This window comes from Hemitrygon akajei, chromosome 13, assembly GCF_048418815.1.
Source record: "Hemitrygon akajei chromosome 13, sHemAka1.3, whole genome shotgun sequence".
NCBI lineage: Eukaryota > Metazoa > Chordata > Chondrichthyes > Myliobatiformes > Dasyatidae > Hemitrygon > Hemitrygon akajei.
The window spans coordinates 54089767-54116166 of NC_133136.1; the positions used below are offsets into that span (position 1 = coordinate 54089767).

At 38.6% G+C, this 26400-nt stretch overlaps 1 protein-coding gene and 1 long non-coding RNA gene across 6 annotated transcripts in view; one reads left to right on the forward strand and one right to left on the reverse strand.

The window, feature by feature from the left end:
* cracd (capping protein inhibiting regulator of actin dynamics) overlaps positions 1–26400 on the reverse strand; it is a 242402-nt gene that overhangs the window by 7310 nt on the left and 208692 nt on the right. For 2 of the 5 annotated variants that reach the window (XM_073064616.1, XM_073064618.1), the window contains 5 exons: positions 21653–21782; positions 16772–16933; positions 14489–14686; positions 9931–12898; positions 7314–7504 (listed from right to left, as the gene is read on the reverse strand). In XM_073064616.1, coding sequence (XP_072920717.1) covers positions 7314–7504; positions 9931–12898; positions 14489–14686; positions 16772–16933; positions 21653–21782 — 3649 coding nt within the window. The remainder of the gene's footprint in view (positions 1–7313; positions 7505–9930; positions 12899–14488; positions 14687–16771; positions 16934–21652; positions 21783–26400) is intronic. The other 3 variants (XM_073064617.1, XM_073064619.1, XM_073064620.1) reach the window with 3 other exon arrangements.
* LOC140737875 (uncharacterized) lies at positions 14541–18958 on the forward strand. Its single transcript, XR_012101261.1, has 3 exons — positions 14541–14646; positions 17076–17157; positions 18201–18958. It is a non-coding gene; the product is annotated as an uncharacterized lncRNA (long non-coding RNA).

The following is a 26400-nucleotide window of genomic DNA, read 5'->3' on the forward strand; positions in this document are numbered from 1 at the left end:
TTACCTCCTCTACCTATCACCTCTCAGCTTTTCACATCATCCACCCACCTTCCCCCTCATTTACCCACCTTTCCCTTCAGCTGGTCTCAAACATCACCCAACAGCTTCTACTGCTTCTCCTCCTTTCTTTCCAGTTCTGATGAAATGTTGTTTGTTTACTCCCCTTTGTAGATGCTGACTGACTTGCTGAGTTCCTCCAGATATGTATGTGTTACAAAAGATTCTCTCTAATGCTCCAGAGGTGATTGTCCTAATCACTAATCATTCTCTTCTACAGCTACACAACCACATTAATTTCAAATAAGCATGCTACAATACCAGTTTCTAGCAGTTATATTGGAAAATTTGTTCCCTGCTTTTTTGCCCACAGTGAAAGAACATAGCATATTTCTATGTGCCAGCTGATTTAAGGCCATCTGTAACAAATCCTCCCTAATTCTTATGTCTGTGGTAGTGTGACTCAATTTAACTATTTGTCCCCTTTACAAGACTTTTGTCAGAGATTTACACCACAGAACATTTTCCTCAGGTACTTAAACACTGACATTTTGATTGCTTGGGGATTTGAGCCAAAAGAAGGTTATAGCTTGCCTTAGTTTCAGTTGAAAATATCCTGTATGTTTACTTTTATGCTCTGAGCAACCCACTTAAAAACAGAGATAAGGAAGAATTTCTTTAACCAGAGGGTGATGAATCTATGGAATTCACTGGCACAGAAGGCTGAGAAGGCCAAGATATTGGGCATATTTAAAGTGAAGGCTGATAGATTCCTGATTAATAACAGTGTCAATGGTTACTGGAAGATGGCCATCAGGATATGATGCCAGATGTTAGCATTGCCACGTCTGCACACAATGCCAGAATGAAACAGTTAGCCATCTCTAGCTAAAAAAACAAATATTCTGCTTGTACGTGGAAAAGAAATCAATGTAATTTAGATCTTGTGTTGAAATATTGGTGAAAGACACTCACATCCATATACTTGGCATTCATATCATTAGGAGCTAACAGTGGTTATAGACTTTAGACTTTCAATTTCAATTCACAGTAACAATGTGCAAAAGCATACATGCACACTTACATACAGAAATCAGACTACAAGGCTGATGTACTTACTCAGCAAAAACAAGCCACTGAAGTAAAGGTTACTACAGTCAGGTGTATAACCTATTTCTTGGTCTTGTTTAATCTGATTGGTTGTAATTGCCAAACAACATCAGTTACATTTTTGAAAATGTAATTTTACCAGTGTTCCATTCCTTCAGATTTAAGTGTGATGAAGATTCTCTCATTCTGTTTTTCTTGCCCCATTTCGAAATACTTTAAACCTAATTTATTACTTCTGTTTATATTCTATCAGCCCCCATACTGATAAACAGTGATTTGTATATCTCAGTATTTCCCAACCTTTTTTAGCCTAATGCCCCCCGAAGCATTTTCATGCTTGCCTATGCCCCCCTAAAACACTCCAACAACCCTTGTGGGCACAATTTACTTTCCAGCGCTCCATTGTGTAAAAACCTATCTACCACATGAGAAAAATAATTCTGCTTTAGATTTTTATTTGCCTTTAAACCCAGCTTACACAGTACCTGGGTGCTGTACAGCAGCTTCAATATCAATGATTCTTGAGCTCAATGGTTTTTGCAAGAGTTGAAATATCTGGTTCAAGTTGGGACAGCAAAAGCCTCAAGTCCCCATGTGTAAACAATGTCCAAGCGGTTTCTATTTTTTGTGAGTGTATGGTTCACTGCACTGAAGCCTCTTTCAACAAGGTAGGAGGATGGAAATACAAAGAAGAGCAGTTTCTCCAAAGACCAGGAAATTTTGTATGATAGTGCAGCCACATAACACAAAAGCTTACTTTTTGAAAGGCATTTTTGCTTCTTCATCATTCTGAATTTCAATAGTTTTGCCTTGCAAGTTCTCTACCCATTCTTCCACCTTGCAATGGGTTAATTACCCAATCCAGAATTTCCAGTTTGTTCAAGTCCTTGAATCAATTCTGAAAATCCTTCTTCAGTAACTGCAGGTGTAAGCAATACTCTTGCAATCATCTGTGAAAGGAAACTATGAGAACATTCTTCTCCCAAAGTTTTGCTTATATATTTCCAATTTTCCAATAAAAGTGGACACTGCACTTTTTGACTGGATTAAACTGAAATTCTCACTGTGCAGTTTCATATTTAGGATGTTAATTTTGTCATACAGATCAGCTAGGTATGTCACATCTTCATGTAGAGGTGCAATCTTGTTTCCCAAACTCTTGTTGACTTTGAGCAAAAATTCAACCAGTATCAAAAAGATCAAAGAAACATTTTAACCAGCAGCCTTTTGACAGCCAATGCACCTAAGTGTGAAGAAGCATTCAAACTCTTCATCATTATCTTGGCATAACCGGCAAAATATTCTGCTACATAATGGATGAGCTTTAATTTTGTTGATAGCAGATATTACAAGAATCATGCTTGTAAAAAGTTGCTGGCTCAGGGTTTTGGCGGTGAGATGTTCACGATGGATTACAAACAGGCTCGGGATTTCTTTTTTCATAAATGCCACTAAACCGACATAGTGACCTATCATATATGGTGCTCCAACTGTTGCACAAGAAATCATGTTCCTAATCAGAATACTTTTGTTCTCAATATATGTTTTGAACTCATCGTAGATTGATTCTCCATTGATACTTGTTTTTTAACTTTTTACAAAAAGTTAATAAACGTTTATAAACTCTTCCATTTTTAATAAACTATACATGTGCCATTAGCAATGCCTTATTTTCTCACACAGTTGATTCATCCATTTGTATCCTAAATTCTGTATTTGTAGCTTTCTGCATATTTGATACTCAATGTCATCACTCATTTCGTCAATGAGCCAGAGTTATTACTCAGGGGAATGGATTATAAAATACTGGTATCCATTCTGAGAACAGTGGTGAGCACTTTTGATACAGCAGGCATTATTAATTTTTCACCAATTGTATGAGATTTTCCACAGTTTGCTATCATTTTCGAAATGTTATAAGCAATGAGACCACTATAAAGGTTATTTTTAGTTTTCTTAGCAAATAACTCAAGTGTGCAATGCTTTTCAAATGCTTCTTTTATCTTCTGGAACTGAGTCATACCATAAGTAGCCTTTTCAGGGTGTCTTTTATGGACATGTACCTGCAATCTTGATGGTTTCATGGCTTCATTAGACAGTACAGTATTATGACTAAGACACAAGGGATGTTGCTGATGTGATGGAAACGGAATAAAACCACACTCCAGGTATGTAACATTGTACTGAGGCACTTTCTGTAGCTTCTATTTCTTAGCAGGATTAGAATTAAAGGCTTCACCGCTTTCAGACTCAGAGATCATGCCATACATATTTAACCATCATTAATGGGGCTAAATTAAAATAAAAAATTAATCTGGAACGCCTGTTGGATGTTGACGACGGCAGTGAGTTGACAAGGTCTCGTGCCTCAAGTTGGGGTGCTGCTTACCCCTCCCCAAGAACCTTGAACACCCCCTGATGACTTCTGTTTCCCCTAAAGCTCCATTAGGACACATAACCACACCCATTAGGAATCACCGATTCATCTCAGCCTCAAATATCAGTTGCCATCTATCAACCTATTCTACCATTGTTTTGAAATATTATTTAACGCTACTACAGTAAGAATCCGAGATGGCTGGACTGTCATATGTTAAAAGATTGGAGCGACTGGGCTGGAATTTAGAAGGATGAGAGGGGATCTGATTGAAATATATAAGATTATTAAGGGATTGGACATCTAGAGGCAGGAAACATGTTCCCAATGTTGGGGGAGTCCAGAACCAGAGGCCACAGTTTAAGAATAAGGGTTAGGTCATTTAGAATGGAGTTGAGGAAAAACTGTTTCACCCAGAGAGTTGTGGATCTATGGAATGCTCTGCCTCAGAAGGCAGTGGAGGCCAATTCTCTGGATGCTTTCAAGAAAGAGTTAGATAGAGCTCTTAAAGATAGCAGAGTCAAGGAATATGGGGAGAAGGCAGGAACAGAGTACTGATTGTGGATGATCAGCCATGATTAGATTGAATGGTGGTGCAGGCTCGAAGGGCCGAATGGCCTACTCCTGCACCTATTGTCTATTCTATTGAATCCGATAATTCACTATCCTATAGTTCACATATTTCAGTGATTTGAACACAAGAGATTCTACAGATGCTGGAAATCTTGAGCAATCCACACAAAATTTTGGAGGAACTCGGCAAACCCGGCAGCATTTATGAACACTCAACATTTTAGGCAGTCCTGCTGAACGGTCTCAGCTTGAAATGTCAACTGTTTATTCCCATCCATAGATGCTGCCAGACCAATGGATTGGAGTCTGACACACTGGGTTCCATTTCCTGTGCTCCCTTTAAATTCAATAGGAATCTGGAGATCTTATAATACTGTATGATATTAAAAATAAGTGGTCGCCTCCTTTAGAATAATGATGCTTCATTCCAGCTTTTTACATAAGAATAAGCAGTCTCTTAAGGTCTATCCTGTCCAGAAGCCTCAATCTTACGTTCCATTCAAGTTAACCCCGACTCTTTGAAACCTCAGCAGGTAATAGTCTAGTAAACTTCAAATGTGGAGTCAGTCATTGATGCACCATCTATAACTCTCGGAGACGTGAGGCGAGAGATAGGCTTTTATTAGCTGGAAGAGAGCAGTCAGCAGCAAGAGACCATCACACAACATCCTGGAGACTGAGGGAGGAGCAGTGCCTCCAATCGCCTTTATACAGGGGTCTGTGGGAGGAGCCACAGGAGCAGTCAGCAGGGGTGCGTGTCCAGACAGGTTTATGTAGTTCACCACAGTCATGTGCACAGTACTCCAGCTGTATGAATATTCCATAGAACTTGAGCACGTCCTCCCTACTTTTATATTCAATACAGTTAGCAATAAACAATAACATTGCTAGCTTTGTTAATTATTTACTATCCCTGTCACCAGCCCTTTGTGAATTATGGACGAAGACATTCAAATCCCAAGGATCTCTGCCATCCTCATCATTCAGCAACACACAGAAAATGCTGGAGGAACTTAGCACGCCAGGCAGCATCAGACCTGGCCTGCTGAGTTCCTCCAGCATTTTGTGTGCGCTGCTGGGATTTCCAGCACCTGCAGATTTTCTCTTGTTCATCATTCAGCACTATGAATTTTAAAATGTTTCCTGCCAAAACTAGGCAACATCACGTCTTTCCCAATCATACTCCATCTGCCAGAAGTTTGGCTACTTATCTAATTTATATTATTTTGTGGCCTACTTATGTCCCAAATGAATTCCCTATCTATCTTTACTTCATTGGTAAATATAGCAATCATTCAGTTGTAAAAGGCTGAGGCCCTAGCACCAGACCCAGTAATACAATACTCAGCTTGCCAAGCAGAAAAAGGCCATTTATGCTTATGCTTTTTTTTGTTAGTCCCCCAATCTATCTGTGTCAAGGTGTTACCTCCTGCTCCATGATCTTATACATTCCACAGCAACCTTTGATGTCACACCTTGTCAAGTGGCTTCTGAAAATTTAAGTATTACTTTAGTGCATTTGGTGTTATGATAAAGGATGAAAATTTCCCCATGGTATTTGTTTAATCTTTCTATCACTTCCTTATTTGGCTTCATAATTTCAGCTATCTGTCCCAAACTTTTTTTTTTGGATCTTTAAGAAAACTTTGATATACAGTATGATAATTTGTTTTCCACTAATTTTAGGTGAATGCTAGAATCTTTCAATCTTAAGGCTTTTTAAAAATATTCTTTTTACTGGTATATCTAACTTTTCCATGGTTGGGCCGCTTTTCCCCTTGCTTTCTATTTCCCAATTTTTAATACCAAACTGAATTTTTTCCATCTGCCACAATCTTCTACAATACCATTAAATCCTAATTACTTAACTACCTTTGCTAACCACTTCATATTGGCATAGGCTCTTATATTCAGGATTTAAAAATATGGTTTCTAAATCATTCCAAATTTAGTTTTATGTTCTCTGATCACTCTGTCATTTAGGTTACATATTAAAGGTTATTTCTTAACTATGTCACGATACATTACTAGATCTGGATTCAGGTGGTGGTGGATTGAATGGGAAGGTTAACAGGAAGAGGATAGAAAGGCTACTGTTTCTACCATTAGAGGCAGTTACAAAAATTGATATTGAAAAATCTATGCTGAACATTATAAAATTTAAACCACATTTCTGATACTATTTTAATTAATTTAATTTTTTGGAGGAGTAAGCTATTAGTACATCTACTTAGCAAACACAATGAAGATGAAGCCACACTCAGGTTGGAGGAACAACACCTTATATACCGGCTGGGTAGCCTCCAACCAGATGGCATGAACACTGACTTCTCTAACTTCCATTAATGCCCCTCCTCCCCTTCTTACCCCATCCCTGATATATTTAGTTTTTTCCCCCTCTCCTCTTTTTTTCTCCCTCTCTGCCCATCACTCTGCCTGTTCTCCATCTCCTTCTGGTGCTCCCCTCCCCCTTTCTTTCTCCCTAGGCCTCCCGTCCCATGATCCTTTCCCTTCTCCAGCTCTGTATCCCTTTTGCCAATCACCTTTCCAGCTCTCAGCTTCACCCCACCCCCTCTGGTCTTCTCCTATCATTTTGCATTTCCCCCTCCCCCTCCCCCTCCTACTTTCAAATCTCTTACTATCTTGCCTTTCAGTTAGTCCTGACGAAGGGTCTCGGCCCGAAATGTCGACAGTGCTTCTCCCTATAGATACTGCCTGGCCTGCTGCGTTCCACCAGCATTTTGTGTGTGTTGCTAGTATATCTACTTAATTAGCTTGATTTCTCTTAATGTGGGAATCATTGCAACTCCAAGCAAACTGAAAAACTCAAACATTAGCTATATATCTAATGATGAATGCAGTGAACATAGCTATTGTTAATTTTACTGCATTCATAATGATGACTATATTTAGAAAAAGAGTAAATTTTTATCATCTTTGTTTATTCTACCAGCAGTAATAACCTTTACACAATGGTATCATTAGCTGCCACCAGACTTGATATGCAGGGTTTTTAACTCAATCCAGTAGTCAGATTTAATTCGGAGTGGTGTGAGCTACCAGCAGAAATGGTAGATGTGGGTTCAAGATGTTGGATAAGAACATGGATGGGAAGGGTTTGGAGAGCTATGGACCAGGTGCATATTGATGGGAAAAGGCAGATTAACAGTTTGGCACAGACTAGATGGATCGAAGAGCCTGTTTATGTGCTGTGACTCTATGACTTTTAAATCTTGGAATAACTGGAAGTGCTTACGTTTCCCTTAATCAGTTTTTCAGCTATTTTGGCTTCCCTGGCCTGCCTTCTCTCCTCTCGGCTTGCTTGCTGTTCACGGAATCCTTTCTGCTTCTGCATTGCCAATGTAATCCATAGAGGTTGGGCAGATTCCACCTTGTCCACAAGCCTTGAACTGTCTAGGGAATGTCTGCTTTGAAGAATTGGTTTTTCTGCAAACACAATATGAAAATGATTATTTTTTTCAAGCAAAAGCAAACTAGCTAAACAGATGCACTTATTTTCAGATTATTTCATGTTAATAACAAATTATTTACAATAAGATATGAAAATTATAGAGGAAAAAGTTTAAAATCATTTTGAATGAATTGACAATTTGACACAAACTATTCTAAAGGAAATAACTAATAGAAGTACACACACAAGATCCTACAGACATCGTTAATCCAGAGCAACACACAAAATGTTGGTGGAACTCAGTGGGTCAGGCAGCATCTATGGAAATTAATAAACAGTCAATGTTACTGATGAAGGGTCACAGCTCAAAACATCAACTGTTTATTCATATCCAAAGATGTTGCCTGACCTGCTGAGTTCTGCCAGCATTTTGTGCGTGTTGCGAAGGGGAATAACTTTCATTATATGCTTAATATTTGAATGATCCGAGAAGAAGTATGGTAAATGTCAAGGATGTTTAGAATGCTAAATTTTTATCCCATAAAAACCAAGATGAAATCTTGACATTTAAACCATTTTGGGGGAAAAACAGTATAAGAAAAATCAAGAATTTAAATTCATGTGGAATAAATATCCAAATAACTTAGCTAAATATTAATTATTATACTTAGTAGGATAATATGGGTATAAACTCATTCTCAGAGCAATTTTTCTGTTTCTGTCCTTTGCCCTTCCTGAGCAAATGTGACCTACAGAGGAAAACTTATATGAAACAGAGGAGGACTGACATCTAATATACAAAAGAAAACAAGGTGTGAAAAAAAACTCTGAACATGAATTGCAAAGAGTTCCTGAAAGTGAGTCTATAGGTCATAAAATCACTGTGATTGAAGTAATCCACACCAGTTCAGGAGCCTGATGGTTGTAGTTTAATAACTGTTCCTAAACTTGGTGGTGTGCATCTCCTGCTTGATGCAAGAAAAGCACATGGCTCAAATGCAGGGGGTCTTTGTAACACACCGCTCATCACAGGCCTCCATTCTGAGAAATGACCTTCATCAATCATTTTCTGCTTCCTGCCTCCAAGGCAATTTTGAATCCACCAGATGAACTCTCCCTAGATTCTATGGCATCTACCCATCCATACCAGACTACCATGCAGGACCTTGTTGAAGGTCTTGTTAAAGCCCAAATAGATAATGTCCACTACCCTACTTGTGCCTATCTTTTATTTACCTCTTAATAAAAGATTCATCAAACATAACTTCCCATGCACAAAGGTATGTTGACTCCACCTAATCAGAACATATATACAAATACTAGTAGATCTTGTCAGTCAGAATTCCCTACAATAACTTATCCACTACTGATATCAGCCTTACTGACTTATAGTTCCATTAATTGTCCTTCCTACTCTTCTTAAACAATGGAATAACAGTAACCACCTTCTAGTCTTCAGGAGCTTTACCAGTGACTAACTTTTTCTTGACCAGAGCCCCAATATTCCGCATCAGCCAAGGCTTCCCTTCAACCTAACAGAAAAATATTGCTCCTGGACACTTGACATCAATCACACCCTTTAAAGTTCTCCACTTGTTACTTATTCTTTTCCCTTCACATAGGCTAACCCAAAATCACCTTCTGCTTGATCTTTCTTAATTTGCCCAAAATCAGCTCTTTTCTAGATTATTGGACCTGTCCTATCCTGTGCTTCTTCACCACAATTTTTAAAGATTCACTCTCACTCTCACTCTCACTCTCACTCTCACTCTCACTCTCACTCTCACTCTCACTCTCACTCTCACTCTCACTCCTAACACCTGAGCCAAAGCCTCAGCTTGGCCCATTCTCACAAAGGTGGCTCCAGTTGGCCTTTATTGCCTGTTGTTAATTAACGAATTGGCCAATCAACTATTAACTATTACCAAACCTGCCATTTAAATTCCTATAGAGTTAAATTCATAAGTAAGTCCCTAGATGTGGGTGCATAGAAATAATACAAAAGTAATTCACTAGATTCCTCACCGTGGGACAAAATAAAGGTAATTTCAGTCCATTATGGACAGAATGCTGCCCTGTTGGCAATAGCACTTTTTGGAGATCACCTTAAATTTAGGTCTAATATGCTCTCTCAAGAAAATGTGAAAGATCATGTAGTACTATTTCGATTAAATCAGATAGTACCTAAAATCAAACTACCTGGTGTGCACAATCTGATAGCCATGTTTCTTACAATGACTAAGTTTGATAGCACAGGACTTACTTGGTTGTATGGTGCTTTCAGGCAGCTGGGGGCTAAGGGACATAAAAGATGTTTTGTAAATGCAAACTTTAAATTTCCTTAATCATTCAATGTTGAGGAATTGAAAAGCAGAGCCTCTTAAATAAGGGGAATATCTTACCACTGTTAATAGAGCAGAATGGAACCAAAATGTTTGCAACAAGTTCACACTTTGCCTACCTTTCTGAATGGAGTCTGTTTTTTTGTCTGCCCTCCATGGAAGGTTGATGGATGGGAACAGAGATTTTTTATCTTTTGTTTCTTCTTCATTCTTTAATCTGCATGTTTGCACTGAGGTACCATTCTTCTCATCCTCTTCTGTCATATCTGAATCAAGTGAAGACTTTGTGTTTTTGTGATCTGCAATGTCAATAAAGTCTGTCTTGTTTAAGGTACTGTGAGGGGATGGAGGTGCAGTGAACTGTGTAGGCTTAGGTGCTAAAGCTGGCTTTTGAGATGTTTGTGGCCTTGATGAAAGTTTCTCATTCGAAAGTGCGGCAAGTTTAATTTTAATATGTTTTGCCACATCAGCACTACTTAGGTGTGTAATCCCGGTCTGTGAAATGTCTGAAATACTACTTAAGCTGTCTTTCAAAATGTTACTATTCTTATTATTCGTGGTACAAGAGCTTTGCTTACCAGAAACAGTGCATGATTCACTTTCTTTGCCTTTTGCAGCTAGGAAGGCTGGAATGCTGTCCATACTATCTCCAGCACTGAATCTCTTCTTTCTTTTCTGTTCCCCTTGCTGCTCATAGTGGAACCGAAGGGAATAGTGGGTCCTCCGTAATTTTATCCCAAATGGTGATGTATCCATCATCCCCTCAGTTTGGGAGATCACATTTGCTGCTGTTCGGTTACCATTGGGAAGCTGAGCTTGTGGCAGTGAACGTTCTTCCCTTGGTGTTGCAGGAAGACTTGGAACTAAAAATGATGGAAGATCTTTGGCAAACTTGCAGCCCTCAGCAGCATCTGTTATCCTAATACTGTGATTTTCTGACTGTGAACTACCTTTTAAGTCTTTGGTTACATCCTGGTCAATATCTCTGGATGTCAAAGACCTGCTGGGTTCAGAAGAATCCATTATGGAGTTAGCCACAGGCACATTTTCACCAGGTGTATTTTGCTTCTCCTTTTCGTGAAATATATTTCCTTTAACACTATCATTAACTTTATTGCCATCTGCCCATTTCTGCCATGCGGGTGTTATTGAAAATTTTGCGTTAGCAGATAATGTTTTTCTCAAACTGCCATGGGCACTTGGTACTTTGCATGTAGTCCAATCATCACTAAGTCTGCCATGGACCCTCCTTTCCTTTTCTTGCAGTCTTTCATTTGAACTTTTAAGAATTTTAGCCCTAATGGTAGCCCACTCATTTAAAGCTCTTGACTCATCAAGTGATTGTCCTGCATTGAATTTCAACTTTCCTATTCTGCTCCTCATATCAGGAGCTGACTTACTTCCTTTGTCAATAAATGGCAAATCAACAGTTTTCTTCTCTTCTGAAAAACCAAGCAATGACTTACAGGCGGTATCTTTAATCTGTTTCAGATCAACAGCAGTACCACAAAGCTGAGCTCCAGTGACCAGAATGGCTGTGTGAGGAACGTAACTTGAAGAGGTGAGACCTTTACTTGCCTTTGGAGAAGAATGTAAAACAGCAGTATCTAATGAAGGTATAGTTTTTCTTGGATGTGTCACAGGAGTCAGATTAACTTTTGGAAAGATGATTTGTTTCTCTCCGGAAGCAACTTGAAATGAAAATGGCTGTGATGTAGTTTGTCTTTCATCCAGCTCCTTCCATCTAAGTTCTTCTCTACGTTGCTGCTCTTCCAGTGCCTGAAGGGATTGTTGCTCTTCTTTACTTATCACTTTGTCATCATTTTGCCTCTCTTCATCTTCGCTTTGTGTATTCTGCAAATCTGACTGCCATTTAACCTTATGTTGCCATTGCTTTTCCAAATCTTTTCTTTGTGCTTCTTCATTAGATTGTTTGTTTCCAGCCGCACTAAAATGCAAATTTCCTTTCTCTTCGCTTTGAAACATCTCTTTTGTCTCCAAACATTTTTCTTCTTTTTCTGTTTTCAAATTCACTTTCTCATGATGTTGCTTTTCTAGTTCCCTATTTTGTTTCACTTCTTCACCAACTCCCTCCTCAAAATGACAAACTTTTTCCCTTTTTAGTTCATGACACTGTTGCTCTTCCTTGCCTAATTTCCCCCCCTCTAATTTTTGTCTCTTTTCTTCATCTTGTAATTTTTGCTCTTCAGTTTCTCTTCGCTTCTCCTCTTCTTCACGAAGTTTTTGCTCCTCCATTTCTCTCTGCTTCTGCTCTTCTTTGTGTAATTTTTGCTCTAATTCCCTTTGTTTCTGTTCTTCACGCAATTCTTGCTCCTCTATTTCTCTTCGTCTCTGTTCTTCCTCGCGTAACTTTTGATCCTCTATTTCTCTTCGTCTCTGTTCTTCTTCACGCAATTTTTGTTCTTCTATTTCTTTTTGTCTCTGTTCTTCATGCAATTTTCGTTCTTCTATTTCTCTTCGCTGCTCTTCCTCGCGTAATTTTTGTTCCTCTATTTCTCTTTGTCTCTGTTCTTCCTCACGTAATTTTTGTTCCTCTATTTCTCTTTGTCTCTGTTCTTCTTCACGCAATTTACGTTCTTCTACTTCTCTTTGTCTCTGTTCTTCTTCACGTAATTTTTGCTCTTCTATTTCTCTTTGCCTCTGCTCTTCTTCAAGTAATCTTTGTTTCTCTATTTCTGTTCGTCTCTGCTCTTCTTCACGCAATTTTTGCTCCTCAGTTTCTCTTTGTCTTTGCTCTTCCTCACATAATTTTTGTTTCTCCACTTCTCTGCATCTCCATTCTTCCTCTCGTATTTTTTGCTCCTCCATTACTCTTTGTCCTTCCTGCTCTTGTCCTTCTTCCAGTCTCTTTTGTTCTGCAAATTCATATTGTGTTTGGTCTTCTTCCTGCCATTTATACTTCTTTGCATCCTCTCTACATCTTTGTTCCTCATCGTTTTGATGCCTTTTTTCTTCTTTTTTTTCCCCTTCCACTGTTTTAAAATGTTGTTGTCCATTCTCCACATGAATTTGTACCTTTTCTTCTAGCTCACATTCGACTTCATGAACAATCACATTCTGCATATCCTACAAGATGCAAAGTTTTTAATATATTTTTAAAATCTTCAATATAATAGACACAATTTCATTAATCTTGCAACTTAATCCTCTCCACTTTTCCAGGACATTTCAATTTTGTTGGTAAGTCATAAACTAGTGATATATTAATTCATAAATAAAATCTAGATGTAGACCTTTGATAAATCAGTTCACTCTAGCTTAATATCAAGGGCATAATATGCTTGTTACAAAAGGGGGATAGTACCCTTAAAATGTGAATTTATGAATAGTCTTGTAACCATTGTAACTAGACTATAAATAATAATACCAATAATTCTAAGTTTTCTACAATATTCTATTATTCTACTTACTCCAGGCAATTACTTAACCTGATGCCTGTAGAATTGGCAAACAGCTTATAAATACAGGTCATTTTGGAAAATGTGGAGTAAACTTCTTTGCTTGGAATAACTCAAGAGTGTAAAGGTGATGAAGAATAAGGATCAAAATGGCAACCCAAAGATACGAATGCATAATTTGTGAAATTGCTGTGACAGTAGATTAAAAAAACACTTGCTTTTAAAAATTTTTGGTTTTATAAATATAAACATGGTACAAAGAAATTAAGAGGTAACGGTAAGTTTCTAGAAAATTTGCTTGGGTCTTGGGTAATGCTGTTTTAGGTAAACTATTACAGGACATTTATTAAAGAAAAGGAGTACAGTCTTGTGGTTCACTGGCAGAATGCAACTTTATTTAAGAACATAGAACTACAAAACGGAAGGATAATTTCATAGGTAAAGTTACAATGAGGTTATGGGTGCATTGTCAATTGGATTGGTTTTGATTATTCGTTTAAGGGAAAAATGGTAATTATTTGAATCAAAGGAAGATATGGTTATGGTGTGAAAAAGGAAGTTGGATCTTTTTTAGATTATTTTGGAATACAGGGGATTGTGGCATAGTCTTAAAAGTCTGTATTAATATTAATTCACCTGAAGTGATAATCCAGAGGTATGTATTTGAATACTGCCATGATAACTAGGGAATTTTTAAATTTAGTTAGTTTAATAAATCAGAAATGAAAATGATAGTATCCTTCATGGTGACTGTAATGTGTTTGGGAGATTGTGCAAAACTAATGTCCTTTATGGCATTTTTCATTCTTATCTCATCTGGTCTCAATGTAGCTAATGACATGGTTTTATGTACATGACACTTCATCACCCTCTAAGATGAGGGAAAACTACTAATCAGCAATAGATGCTCCTTCTATCAACTTAAGAAATTACAGTAAAACAATGCTAGCATAGGCATGCTAAGATGAATGGCTTCTGATAAATGTGTATTTGCTATGCTTCAACATGCTTTTAAGATTTCCATTGTCATTTAATAATATAAAATAATGCAACAGTTGAATGATTAATTGTTTAGTTATTTCAACAAGTTTTTAAAAATCATTTTAAACTACATTTTAATTGTATGATAAGCAAATTATCATCTAATTAAATTGATGATTTTCCTCTGGTATAATAACAATACTTACAATTTATTTGTTTACTGTAAACAATGCTGATTTTCAAAAACAATAATGTATATCACTTTCACAAAACATACAGTTACCCGTGCCAGTCTCCCACGTTTCTTTGAGACTCTTTGATTCCGTGGCTTGACAGAAAGTTTGTGCCTGGCTGCAGAGTTGTCGAGGCGGCTCAGTGACTGTGGGACTGCATCAAGGTTAATCGATTCAATGGTTCCGCCAGAGCTCGCAGAAGGTAGGGTGCTGGTGGGCCTTGACGATCGAGGTGTTGGAACCTATAAAATAGAAGGTACCTCTGGTTTTAAATAATGAGATTTGTAAATTTATCAAAAGTGCAAATTATTATTGCTACTATTATAGAGATTTACTTAACTTTAAGTTAGAATTAAAACTAAATTACCTCTGATGCAGGGAAACTGGAAACAAATACAGTAATCATCAGAATGCATCTAATTAAGTTTTAGACCTAAAATATTTGTTACTTCTCCCTTCACAAGCATTTCCAGCACTCATTTTTTACACTTAAATATTTGTGCGCAGTGCTATCTAGAAATATAATCTATACTGTATTGTATCTGACTACAACAGTACACAACAGAATTTACAGACAGAACAAAATTATATAAATTTTCTACTGTTTATTTTAACATTTATTTTTCAGCTTAGAAGATACAAACAAATAGGTTAACCATTTCCTAGTCATACTGAACATTGTAACATGTTCTTCAGCTTCACTGCCTTTCTCTCCTAACCTTGGGCTTAACCTTTTGGACAGATCAGGAGACTGGAGAAGGGAAAATTAAATGGAAGGATAGATTAACATGTTATTGATAGAAGTGAATATATGAAAGATAAAGATGGAAAACAAGGGAAATATTCAGTTTTCAATGGGGATTGCTAATAATAAACAGCATAAGAAAAATGTTTGAAATAAATGTTAGTAAAAATTAATTTAATATCTAAAATAGTATAGTATTAAATTCACCTCATTATTCATCTATGCAGATAGAAAACACTGAATGAAAGAAAGGAAATAGAATTCATTTTAGGAAATTAAGCCAGATATAATGTAATAAATTTTTCCAAGATAATTAGCATAACATTTATAGATAATACATCCAGTTTTTGTGTCAAACTCACGGTTATGTATTATTTCTCATTTTTTTAATCCAGAAAATGATCATCAAGAAATTAGTTTCTTTCTAACTAAATCCTTGCTTTTTTTTATAGTCTGTTTGTTACACCTTGAAATCTATTTTTACCCTGTTCTGTACTATTTCCAAGACCTAGGTAAACTACTTCAGGTAATGCAGAAAATGTATAACCAATGGTAAAGATGTCTACACCTCGTCTACTAGGTGACGAATTTACCGAGCAGTAACACTCTATCTACAGGGACCATTTTGCACTTTTTGTTGCATGGCATTTTAATTCTTCTACTTACTCTCACATGTACCTTTCAGTTATCATCCCTTTCCATTGCTATTGAGAGGATAAAACTCAAGCTGGAAGAATGAAATCTCAATATTTTTGTTTGTATAGCTTACAACCCAATGGTAAAAATAACAGATTTCCTAATTTCAGCTAACCCACATCCTTGGTATTTCCTTCCCACACACACTCACCTGGCCAACTAGTTTCTTCTCCATTTGTTCTCCTCCCCCATTCCCACCCTCTCCCCACATCATCCCCTTCCCCACTACCACCTACTAACCACTACCTCCACTCCTTCCCCATCTGATTACATCTGCCCATCATACCGTCTCCATACGGTTCCAGCTATTATCCCAACTCCCTTCATTCCTCTTCTATTCCCTCAGTCCTCACACTGGCTTTCAACCCCCAATGTCAACCTACACTTTTTGCCTCCACATGTGCTTGCTTCTTCCTAGTGTGCTGTTGTCATTCATTTTCACGAAAAGGCTCCAAACCCATGTTCAATTGATGCATTAATTTTACTGTGTTAGTTATTAACTATTACAGCAGTCATTAGCTACTTCTTATTAAGAAAGTTCCCATTCAAACTTGAAGGGCCTAAATTCAGAATCTCTTCAAAGCTGCTAGTGTTTTTTATTGTGTGGATGTTTCTGCTTTTAGAAACATTAACATTGATTAAATTAATGGGCAGGTAATACAGAAGCCTCCACCAAGGAGACTATTACAAGTTCAGCTATTTTGTGACCAATATTTGTGAATATATTATCAGGTCCATTGTTGTTGTGAAAATGAACCTAGGACCACTAAAATAATTACTTGAATAACAAGGGGAAAACACGGGCAGCCTTATTTCTGAAAATATGATTCATGACTTATACAAAGTATTTGATGATCTGCTGAGCTTAAGAAAAATGAACACCTACCTTGAATCCCAAACCTGGTAATTGGATTTCTTGCTGGGTGCATTCTTCTAATGCACTTCTGGAAGACCCATCAACTTCTGAATTGGCTCTGGTAGAGTCCATTTTCTTCACAGTAACTCTCTGCAGTGGTTGACTAAATTTAATGTTTCTTTCCAGCTGGTGCTAAAATTTGGCACAATATGTAAAAATAAGGTTTTTTTTCATGTGTGGAATGTTTTTGCTGTCAAATTATAATTACTAACAACATGTCAAAGCAAGACTCAAACACCACATGTATTCATTATTTTGCTTTCCTTTTGGTTAGGTCTCGGTCCAAAACATTGACAATTTTCCTGTCGAATAACCAAGCAAGAAGCCAAAAAACTCAGCTCCATTGTTGTAATCAGGTTCATACCTTTGAGTCTTTTATCTATTATGTTTTTTCCTCTGAAATGACTTGGCATTTATGTTCAGTGGCAATAAACCTCTCCACAATTGATGCTTTTCTCCCTAATCACCTGTTGTAGCCTTGACTGTAACCCACACCTAGTGAAAGAGAATTGAACAGCAACCTACACTGAGAAGGTCTCTTGTATCTCAGACAGCTTGAAATTAAAATTCCATCTGAACATAAATTATGTAGCATGTTTATTAATAGCAGAAAAGATAAACAGTTCCACTGATGGATTGGTTTACAGAACAGACGTTTCCCCTTTGATGGAAAAGGTATTGAAGATACCCAAAATACTCTCACTGTTACTGGATCTGACTAACTGCTTTCCATAGTTTCATGCTGTGGGGTTCTAACTTTCCCCAAAGCTGCTGAGGTTTCTGTTCATGACCTAAGAAAACTGGGAACATATTACATCAGATATACAGAGGTAAAATATTGCAGATGCTGGACATCCTTAAGCACAGTAAATGAAAAATAAAATACCAGAACTCTGGGAGAAGAAGCTCTGAGAATTTAAATAGTGGAAACAGAGGACCGGTGTGCTTAAATGCAACAGAAACAGAGGCAATAGGAATTTAAGCACAACAAAAATTGAGGCCCACAGTGTTTAATGAGAGGAGTGGAGCCCCAGAAGATTATAAATAATGGGAAAAGAGATCCTGCAGGTTTAAACAACAAAGGCTCTGAGAGCAAAAACCCACTGAGACATAGGTCATTAAGATTTAAACACAATGCTTATAGAGATCCTAAGCATTTAAAAACATTGTAATCTGGGTTAGATGTTGTAATAATAGACTTCAAAAGGCCTTTTTAAACTCTTAAATTTTTAATATAAATAATACTAGAAAGGTAAGATATTGAACGTCGAACAGAACAGCTCAAAACAATCTCTGCACTGAGTACAATATCAAAGTTTAAAAGTTTAATATAAATTTGTTATCAAAGTACATACTGTCTATGTCACCATATACAACCCTCCGGTTCATTTTGTTGCAGGCATATTCAATAAAACTGTAGAACAAAACCACATAACAGAATAAATGAAAGACCGCACCAGCTTGGGCATTTGACCAGTGTGCAAAAGACAACAAACTGTGCAAATACAAAAAGAAAGAAATAATAAATAAATATCAAGAACATGATGGGAGCGTCAGGCCGCAGGAGGAGCCGGATTGGGTTCGGAGGAGCTGACCTGGATGCAGGCTATGCTGCTGCCTGCTACTAAAGGCACCGAAGTTGGAGCGCGAAGGCGGTGTGCAGAGAAACTGCGAGCGACTGTCTTGGATGTTTATTTTGCGTTGACAAGACCCTGTTGGACATTGATTGCTTCAAGCCTGTTTCCCTTGTTTGGTGGTGAGACGGGAGGCGTGGCAGCAGTGTCACCTCTTTTATAGCGAGGACTATGCCTCAAGCTGTGGGCTTGACAGCTGCTGCAGACTAGGTGAAGAAAGACACTGGAGGTGGTGTGGCATCCGTGCTTGGTTGGGGGGTGGACTCTCCTGTGTGAGCTGCCCTCCAGTGTTGGATCGCTGGATCTACAGGCTGGACTGCTGGGAACCATCAATTTGTAGGACTTGCTGCTCAGGGTTTTGGACGAAAAATGTGTTTTCCTGAGTGAGTATATTCTTTTTATTTCTCTCTCATTACTTTTGAATGAGCATGTATGTTTTTACACCTTGGCCCCAGAGGAATGATGCCTCTTTCGGCTGTATCCATGTATGATTTGAATGAAAATTAAATGATCTGACTTTGAAGAGTCCTTGAAAGTGAGTCCATTGGTTGTGGGAATATTTTAATGATGGGGCAAGTGAAATTGAGTGGTAATACTCTCTGGTTCAAAAGCCAAATGGCTGAGGGGTAATAAATATTCCGTAACCTAGAGGTGTGAGTCCTGAACCTCCTGAAGACAGCAATAAGAAGACAGCATGACCTGGATGGTGGGGGACCCTGATGATGGATGCTGCTTTCCTGCAATTGCATGTGCTCAATGGTGGAGAGGACTTTACCCTGGATATCAATCAGACTAATTCCATTTGCCGGCATATGCCCTGTATCCCTCTATTTCCACTTTCACATTACTCCATCTGCCAACCAACCTCACCTCACCAGCATTCACCTATCACTTGCCAGATTTGCCTCACTCTTCCCCCTCACCTCCTTATATTCACCAATCTGCTCTTTCAGTCCAGATGAAGGCTCTCAATCAGAAACAGAAACTGTCCCATTTCCCTCCACAGACGTTGCCTGACCTGCTGAATTTATTCAGATGCTCATTTTCTGCTCCAGATTGCAGTATCTGCAGTCTCTTGTGCCTCCCTCTAATTCTTGTTCATTGCTTCTTAAATGTTGCCATCATATCTGCTTCCATCACCTCCTCCTGTGTTCTCTGTGTAAACTAATTTCACTGTGCTTTTTGTAGAAGTAGGGGAATTGGATTTGGCATTTCTTTTACTATACCATTACATCACACTCTAAGTAAAGCAGCCGCACTATGGGATTTGGTGCTTTTCATTGTGCTCTTGGACATATTGGAGAACGTAAGAAATAAAAGCTCAAAGAGGCGAGATGGTGTCTCAAGACTCTGGCTGTCCCTCACTTTGCAGAGTAAAAGGAAGGAAGCATGGTAAGTTTGCATCTGGAAGACAAGATGTGCAGTTCCTATCAAACATACTCATTACTGTTAGATCTTGGGATTACGCTTACTATATTTGAAGATTTGGACACCTTTGAATATATGACATGCAATTTGCTTTTAGCGATGTCTAACAACATTTTACTTGAACCAATACTTAACGCAGACACAAAACCTGTAGTACTAGAACAGGAACCTACTGCTAAGGATCAGTTTACATTCTTCCCTGGGTTGAGATGGTTATCATGAGGTCTGCACATTCTGAAGTATTTACATCATTATGTTTGACAGTCTACCAGGAACTCCATGGTAGGCAAAACTCAGTGACAGCCACTCTTACAACAGAAAAGCAGTCATACGTCCAACAGGCCAGAATGAAACGTCTGATCTTAAAGCAAGCGAGGTTAATAGAATCTTTATGGGATGTGAACTCATTTGCTGCTTGTGAATTTCATTGTGAGTTACTGACAACACTTTAATGTTGCTTGGTCAATGGTCACAGAGTGTATGTCTGTGATCATCTGCTGCTGCAGCTCATCCACTTCAAGGTTCAACATGTTGTGCATTCAGAAATGTTTTTCTGCCCACCGATGTTGCAACACACGGTGATTTGAGTTACAATCAACTTTCTGTCAGCTATTCTCCTCTGAACTCTCATTAACAGGCGTTTTCACCCACAGAACTGCTGCTCACTGGAATTATTGTTTTTCACACCATTCTCTGTGAACTCTAGAGATTGCTGTGTGTGAAAATCCTGAGAGATCACCATTTTCTGAGACACTCAAACCATCTTGAGTGACACCAACAATCATTCCACAGTCAAAGTCACTTAGATCACATTTCTTCCCCATTCTGATGTTTGGTTTGAACAACAACTGAACCTCTTGACCATGTCTGCATGCTTTTATGCACTGAATTGCTGCCACATGATCAGCAGATTAGATATTTGTGTAAACAAGCCGGTGTACCTAATAAAGTGGCCTCTGAGTGTTTACACACTGTTAAGGGTAACATCTTCATATTTTCTTCCCATTTAAATGAATTGTGTTGTAAATATTATGGAGCATTGCAGCAGTAAATTGAAAGTCATCCCTTGTCCAATCTTACAGCTGAATTAAGAGTGAGTATATGAGGGCATAATTTAAATAAGCAATAGTTACCAAAATACTGTGCCACAGTTAAAATGCTTAGAGCACACGTTTTTCTGAAAATATTGGAGTCTGCAGTATTATCCACTATGTGTGCTGTTCTTCAGCTCTGGTTCAAAGCCAATGTAAGCAAACAAAATGAAAATTACCTCTCCCCGTGATGTGGCCATGCACTCACAAACTATGCTGAACCTGCACAAAGATTGTTACAGCAGCTGCATTAAACCTTTCATGCCACCGCTCTTCTGAGAGTAACTAACTTGCTGCTCCACTTGTCTCCATTTCTGTGTACCAGTATCCTTGTAAGCAGTGACAGGAGAAAATGTGCCAGTATATGTACTGTTTGTAAAAGCAATCAGCCTGTGTTGGATTCAAACATAGAACAGTACATACCCTTTGGCCCACTATGCTGTACTGACCCTTGCAGGTAACAGTCTCCAGTCTGGCAGTAAATGCCCAAATTATAGGATAATTTCACTCCACTAAAGTGAGGGATTTTATGACCAAGAACCAGTCCATTCCAAACTGAAACTGGTTTGAAACAACCATTGCATTCACAAAGAGAATAATGTGCAAGATTTGGTACAAAACAGGTTTTAATGATGCAAACGGAAGCTAACAGTCAATGTATATCTTAGGTATTGCCCTGCCATTATAACACATCTCACCTGAAGGGTTCGAACTTTTCCCGGGATGCCTTGCTGAGATGTCACTTGTGCTGTTGTTCGACTGGATGATGAACCCCCTGGGATAAATATACTGTCATGGGATAATGCCCTGGTTCCTGTGCTAAAAGACCTGTCAACATTTCATAAATATACATTATTGCCTTGCTTAATATGTATTAATTTTCAAAACGTGCAATTCAACTCCATTATTTCCATCTTTAAGATTAAATTTCTATATTTCACTTCCTTTGAATTCTCGTAAGTTTTTATCCAATTTTATTTTTCCTCAGTTTTCTTCAGGCCTTCTGACAACTGTGGTCAGGTAGGTGATCATTATTATGATCATAACATAGTAATAGGTCTTTGCTACAACTTCTCCTCTAACATTTCCTACAGCTGAGCAGACCTGCTGAGCAGGAAACTTCTCCACAGCCTGAAAACTGCGCGGCACATTATATAAAAGAGAGTTCTAACTGCACAGCAACAAAAGATATGTGCGCAGAAGCATTTCAGTTACTGAGCAGCCATGGACCCATGCAGCTTCGAGGGAACAGTGCTTGCCAATACAAGCAGTTCGATAATCCATCTGAACAACAACATGTAGATTGCCAGTACATCCGTGACTGTATTGACTCTGGTGTCCTAACTATTTAGGAAATGTGATGAGTGAGGCTGGTGTTGATGTGTTAGTTGAGATAACTACACCAAATGAGAAAATAACTTTCACAAACCTATTATACATGTGAAAATATATGATGCTGAAAAATTATGACCGAATCTTCAGCACTCTGTGCTTGATATTAAAATTCCAAAACGTAAATTTCAATCTCATCCTGGGCATCTTAACTACATTTATGGAAATACCCTTTCCCTTTTCAGAGTGGTGTGTCCAATGAAAAGGTAAGGGAAACAATATTGAAAGAAATATTAAATAAAACTGCACCTTTATAAGAGCTGAGTGGTAATGTTGCAGCTATATAGGACCCTGGAGTACTGTGCTCAATTCTGGTCGCCTCACTACAGGAAGGACATGGAAACCATAGAAAGGGTGCAGAGGAGATTTACAAGGATGTTGCCTGGATTGGGGAGCATGCCTTATGAGAATAGGTTGAGTGAACTCAGCCTTTTTTCTCCTTGGAACGACAGAGGATGAGAGGTGACCTGATAGAGGTGTATAAGGTGATGAGAGGCATTGATCATGTGGATAGTCAGAAGCTTTTTCCCAGGGCTGAAATGGCTAGCACGAGAGGGCATAGTTTTGAGGTGCTTGGAAGTAGGTACAGAGATGTCAGGGGTAAGTTTTTATGCAGAGAGTGGTGAGTGCGTAGAATGGGCTTCCGGCGGCGATAGTGGAGGCAGAAACGATAGGGTTTTTTAAGAGACTCCTGGATGGCTACATGGAGCTTAGAAAAATAGAGGGCTATGGGTAAAGCCTAGGTAGTGTTAAGGTAGGGACATGTTCGGCACAGCTTTGTGGGCCGAAGGGCCTGTATTGTGCTGTGGGTTTTCTATGTTTCCATATTTCTTTCAGACTTCGTATGACTGTGGCATTTTCAAACCTGTATCAAAGGGAAAATCACACTGTGCTCAACTTCCCTTTCTCCCAGTTCATTTCAATGCTTGTCAGACAACTGGAATTGCAAAATGCATGAGAGGCCTGTGCTCTATACTCACCTGTTTAGACATTAACTTTATAAGCCATACACAAAAATAAGGCTGGGGAAATGATTGGTGAACTGTGAATTGTGATGAACTGCAGTCATCTCTGATTCTTAGGTTTTGGCACTTTAACAAGTTTTAGAAAATGTATGGAATTTTGTAAGTTTATGCCTAGATTAAACCCTTTTTTTGAACAACACTTGGTATGAGTTAAAAGTTTTTGCCACAGCCTTATGTACTAAGGAGCACTGATTATAACATGGAGATCAAACTAAGTTTAGGGTAATATATGAAACAATATGGTCAGAAGTAGTTCCTGAAAAATAGTCTTTATAAAATTAACTTTTAATATCACTGACGAATGAAAATTAATGTTTTCGAGTCTCCAGAACTGCTTTGAGATATTTATGATGGAGGGAGTCCTATGATATCTGCATTTGCTCACAGTGTCCTGCAATTTTCCATATATGCATGGTTTTAAACTGCAATTATATTTCCCCAGGAAATAAAATATCAGCTTAAACAATTCACTGGTAGCTAACAAATTACAAGGCAGCTTTAAAACTACATTCAACCATCCAATATCAATAACTTCTCATTCAAATTGAAACTTGAGTTTTCTATGCAATGCCATTTATTCTGTCAGGATTTTGATAATGCAAAGTTCGATAGAAAATGTTTTCCACATGTATAAGCTATTTCACCCACATATCAGACATACTGTCTATCCAATTCAAATATTGTTGGCTGACAAGAGATACTGAGGCTCTGGTCAAGAAGAAGAAGGAAGCATACACTATAAAGCGATGAAGAATACTTTTAAGAAGGAAATGGATCTGGCAGGTAAGGTTAAAGAAGATCTTAAGGGATCTGATGGCTATATTTAGTGAAATGGTGGCTAGGTAGAGAGTAAGTTCCCTTGGAGATTAGCAGAACTGCCTTTGTCTAGAGTAACAGGATATGGGTAGAATTTGCAACAAATCTTTTTCCTCAATGCCTAGTGAGGAGAAAATCATGGCAGATCAAGTGCAGATATTTTGAAAGATATCCTATTATCAGACAGGAGGTATTTCCAGCCTTTCAGTGCATTAAGGTGGATGAATCCCCAGGGCCAGACTGAAAACATCCTCAGACTTTGTGGGAGGCTAGAGAGGAAATTGTGGTGACCTTTGCAGTGAGGTTCATTTCTTTGTTAGCTGTTGGTGAGGTTCTCAATTACTCGTGACTAATACTGTTCCGTTGTTTAAGAATGGTGGCAAGGACAAGCCAGGGAACTGCAGGCTAGTCAGCCTGATATCAATAGTAGGGAAGTTATCATAGGAAGTCCTGAGATACGGGATCTACTAGTCCTATGGTTTCCACGGGACCTCCCTTCCAGACCAGCCAACCATGCAGGGCTTTGTCAAAGTTCTATCTTGAGTCCAAATAGATAATATCCATTGCTCTCCTTTTTGGTTACCTCTTCAAAAAACTTCAAAATGTTTGTAAAGCTTGACTGTCCATGTACAAAGCCATGCTGACTGCTCTTGATCAAATTCATCTATCCAAATACTAGTAGATCCTGTCTCTCAGGATTTCCAATGATAACTTCCCTACTATTGATATCAGGCTGACCAGCCTGCAGTTCCCTGGCTTGTCCTTGCCACCATTCTTAAACAACGGAACAGTATTAGTCACGAGTAATTGAGAACCTCACCAACAGCTAACAAAGAAATGACCATCACTGCAAAGGTCACCACAATTTCTTCTCTAGCCTCCCATAACTTTACTCTTGTTCTTTGTTATTTATATAAATGAATTGGATGCAAATGAACGAGGCTTGATGGGTAAGTATGCAGAGGCCATGAAATTAGGAGGTGTCATGATTAGTGAAATAAGGAAGATTACAGGAGGACCTTGACCAATTAGGTTGACATGTTGGTTGAGGTATAGCAAAGTTATTTCAATACAGATATGTGTGAGTGATTCATTTTGGAAAGTCAATCATCATAGGGATTATGAATGGTAAGGGACTAAGTAGTGTAATGCAATAGAGGGACTTTGGAGTACAGGTGCATAGTTCATTGAAGGCTATGTCATAGGTAGACATGGTGGTGAAAAGGTGTTTAGCACACTGGCCATTGGTCATGGCACTGAGTATAGGAGCTGGGTCATTAGGTTCTTTGTGAAGCTGCTCTTGGAGCACTGTGTACAGATTTGATCATTCTGTTCTAAGACGTTACTAAACTGGAAAGCGTGCAAAAAAGATTTAAAAGGACTTTGGAAGGATTAGAGGGCCCTAAGGTATAAGGTGAAGTTGCCTAGGCGAGGTCTATTTTCTAAGGCATAGACTATTTTCTGAACAGAGAGCAAATTCTGAAATCACAATTGCAAAGGGACTTGGGAGCCCTTGTGCAGGATTCCCTAAAGGTTAACTGGCAGGCTGAGTCATGGCAAGGATGTTAGCATTCTGCGATGTTAGCATTCATTTTGAGAAGACCTAAATATAAAAGCAAAGATGTAATGGTAACACACACAAAATGTTGGAGGACCTCAGCAGGTCAGGCAACATCAACAGAAATGAATAAACAATCAACATTTCGGCTGAGACCCTCCATCAGGATTGGGAAGGAAGGGAGAAGAAGCCAAAGTAAAAAGGTGGGGGCAGATGGATAGGAAAGGTAAAGGGCTGGAGGAGAAGGAATCTGGTAGGAGAGGAGAGTGGACCATGGGAGGAAGGGAAGAAGGAGGGGCATCAGGGAAAGATGACAGGCAGGTGAGGAGAAGAAGTAAGCAGCCCGAGTAGGAATAAAGAAAAAGAGAAGGGGGAAGGAATTTTTTTTTACTGCAAGGAGAAATTGATGTTCATGCCGAGTTGGAGGCTACCTTGATGAAATATGAGGTGTTGCTCCTCCATCCTGAGAGTGGCCTCATCATGTCAAAAGGGGATGCCATAGACAGACATGTTGGAATGGGAATAGGGACAGGAATTAAAATGGTTGGTCACCGGAAAATTACACTTTTGGCGGATGGAAATAAGGTGCTCGACAAAGCAGTCCCCCAATTTATGTCGGGTCTCACCAATGCAGAGGAGGCTGCATCAGGAGTAT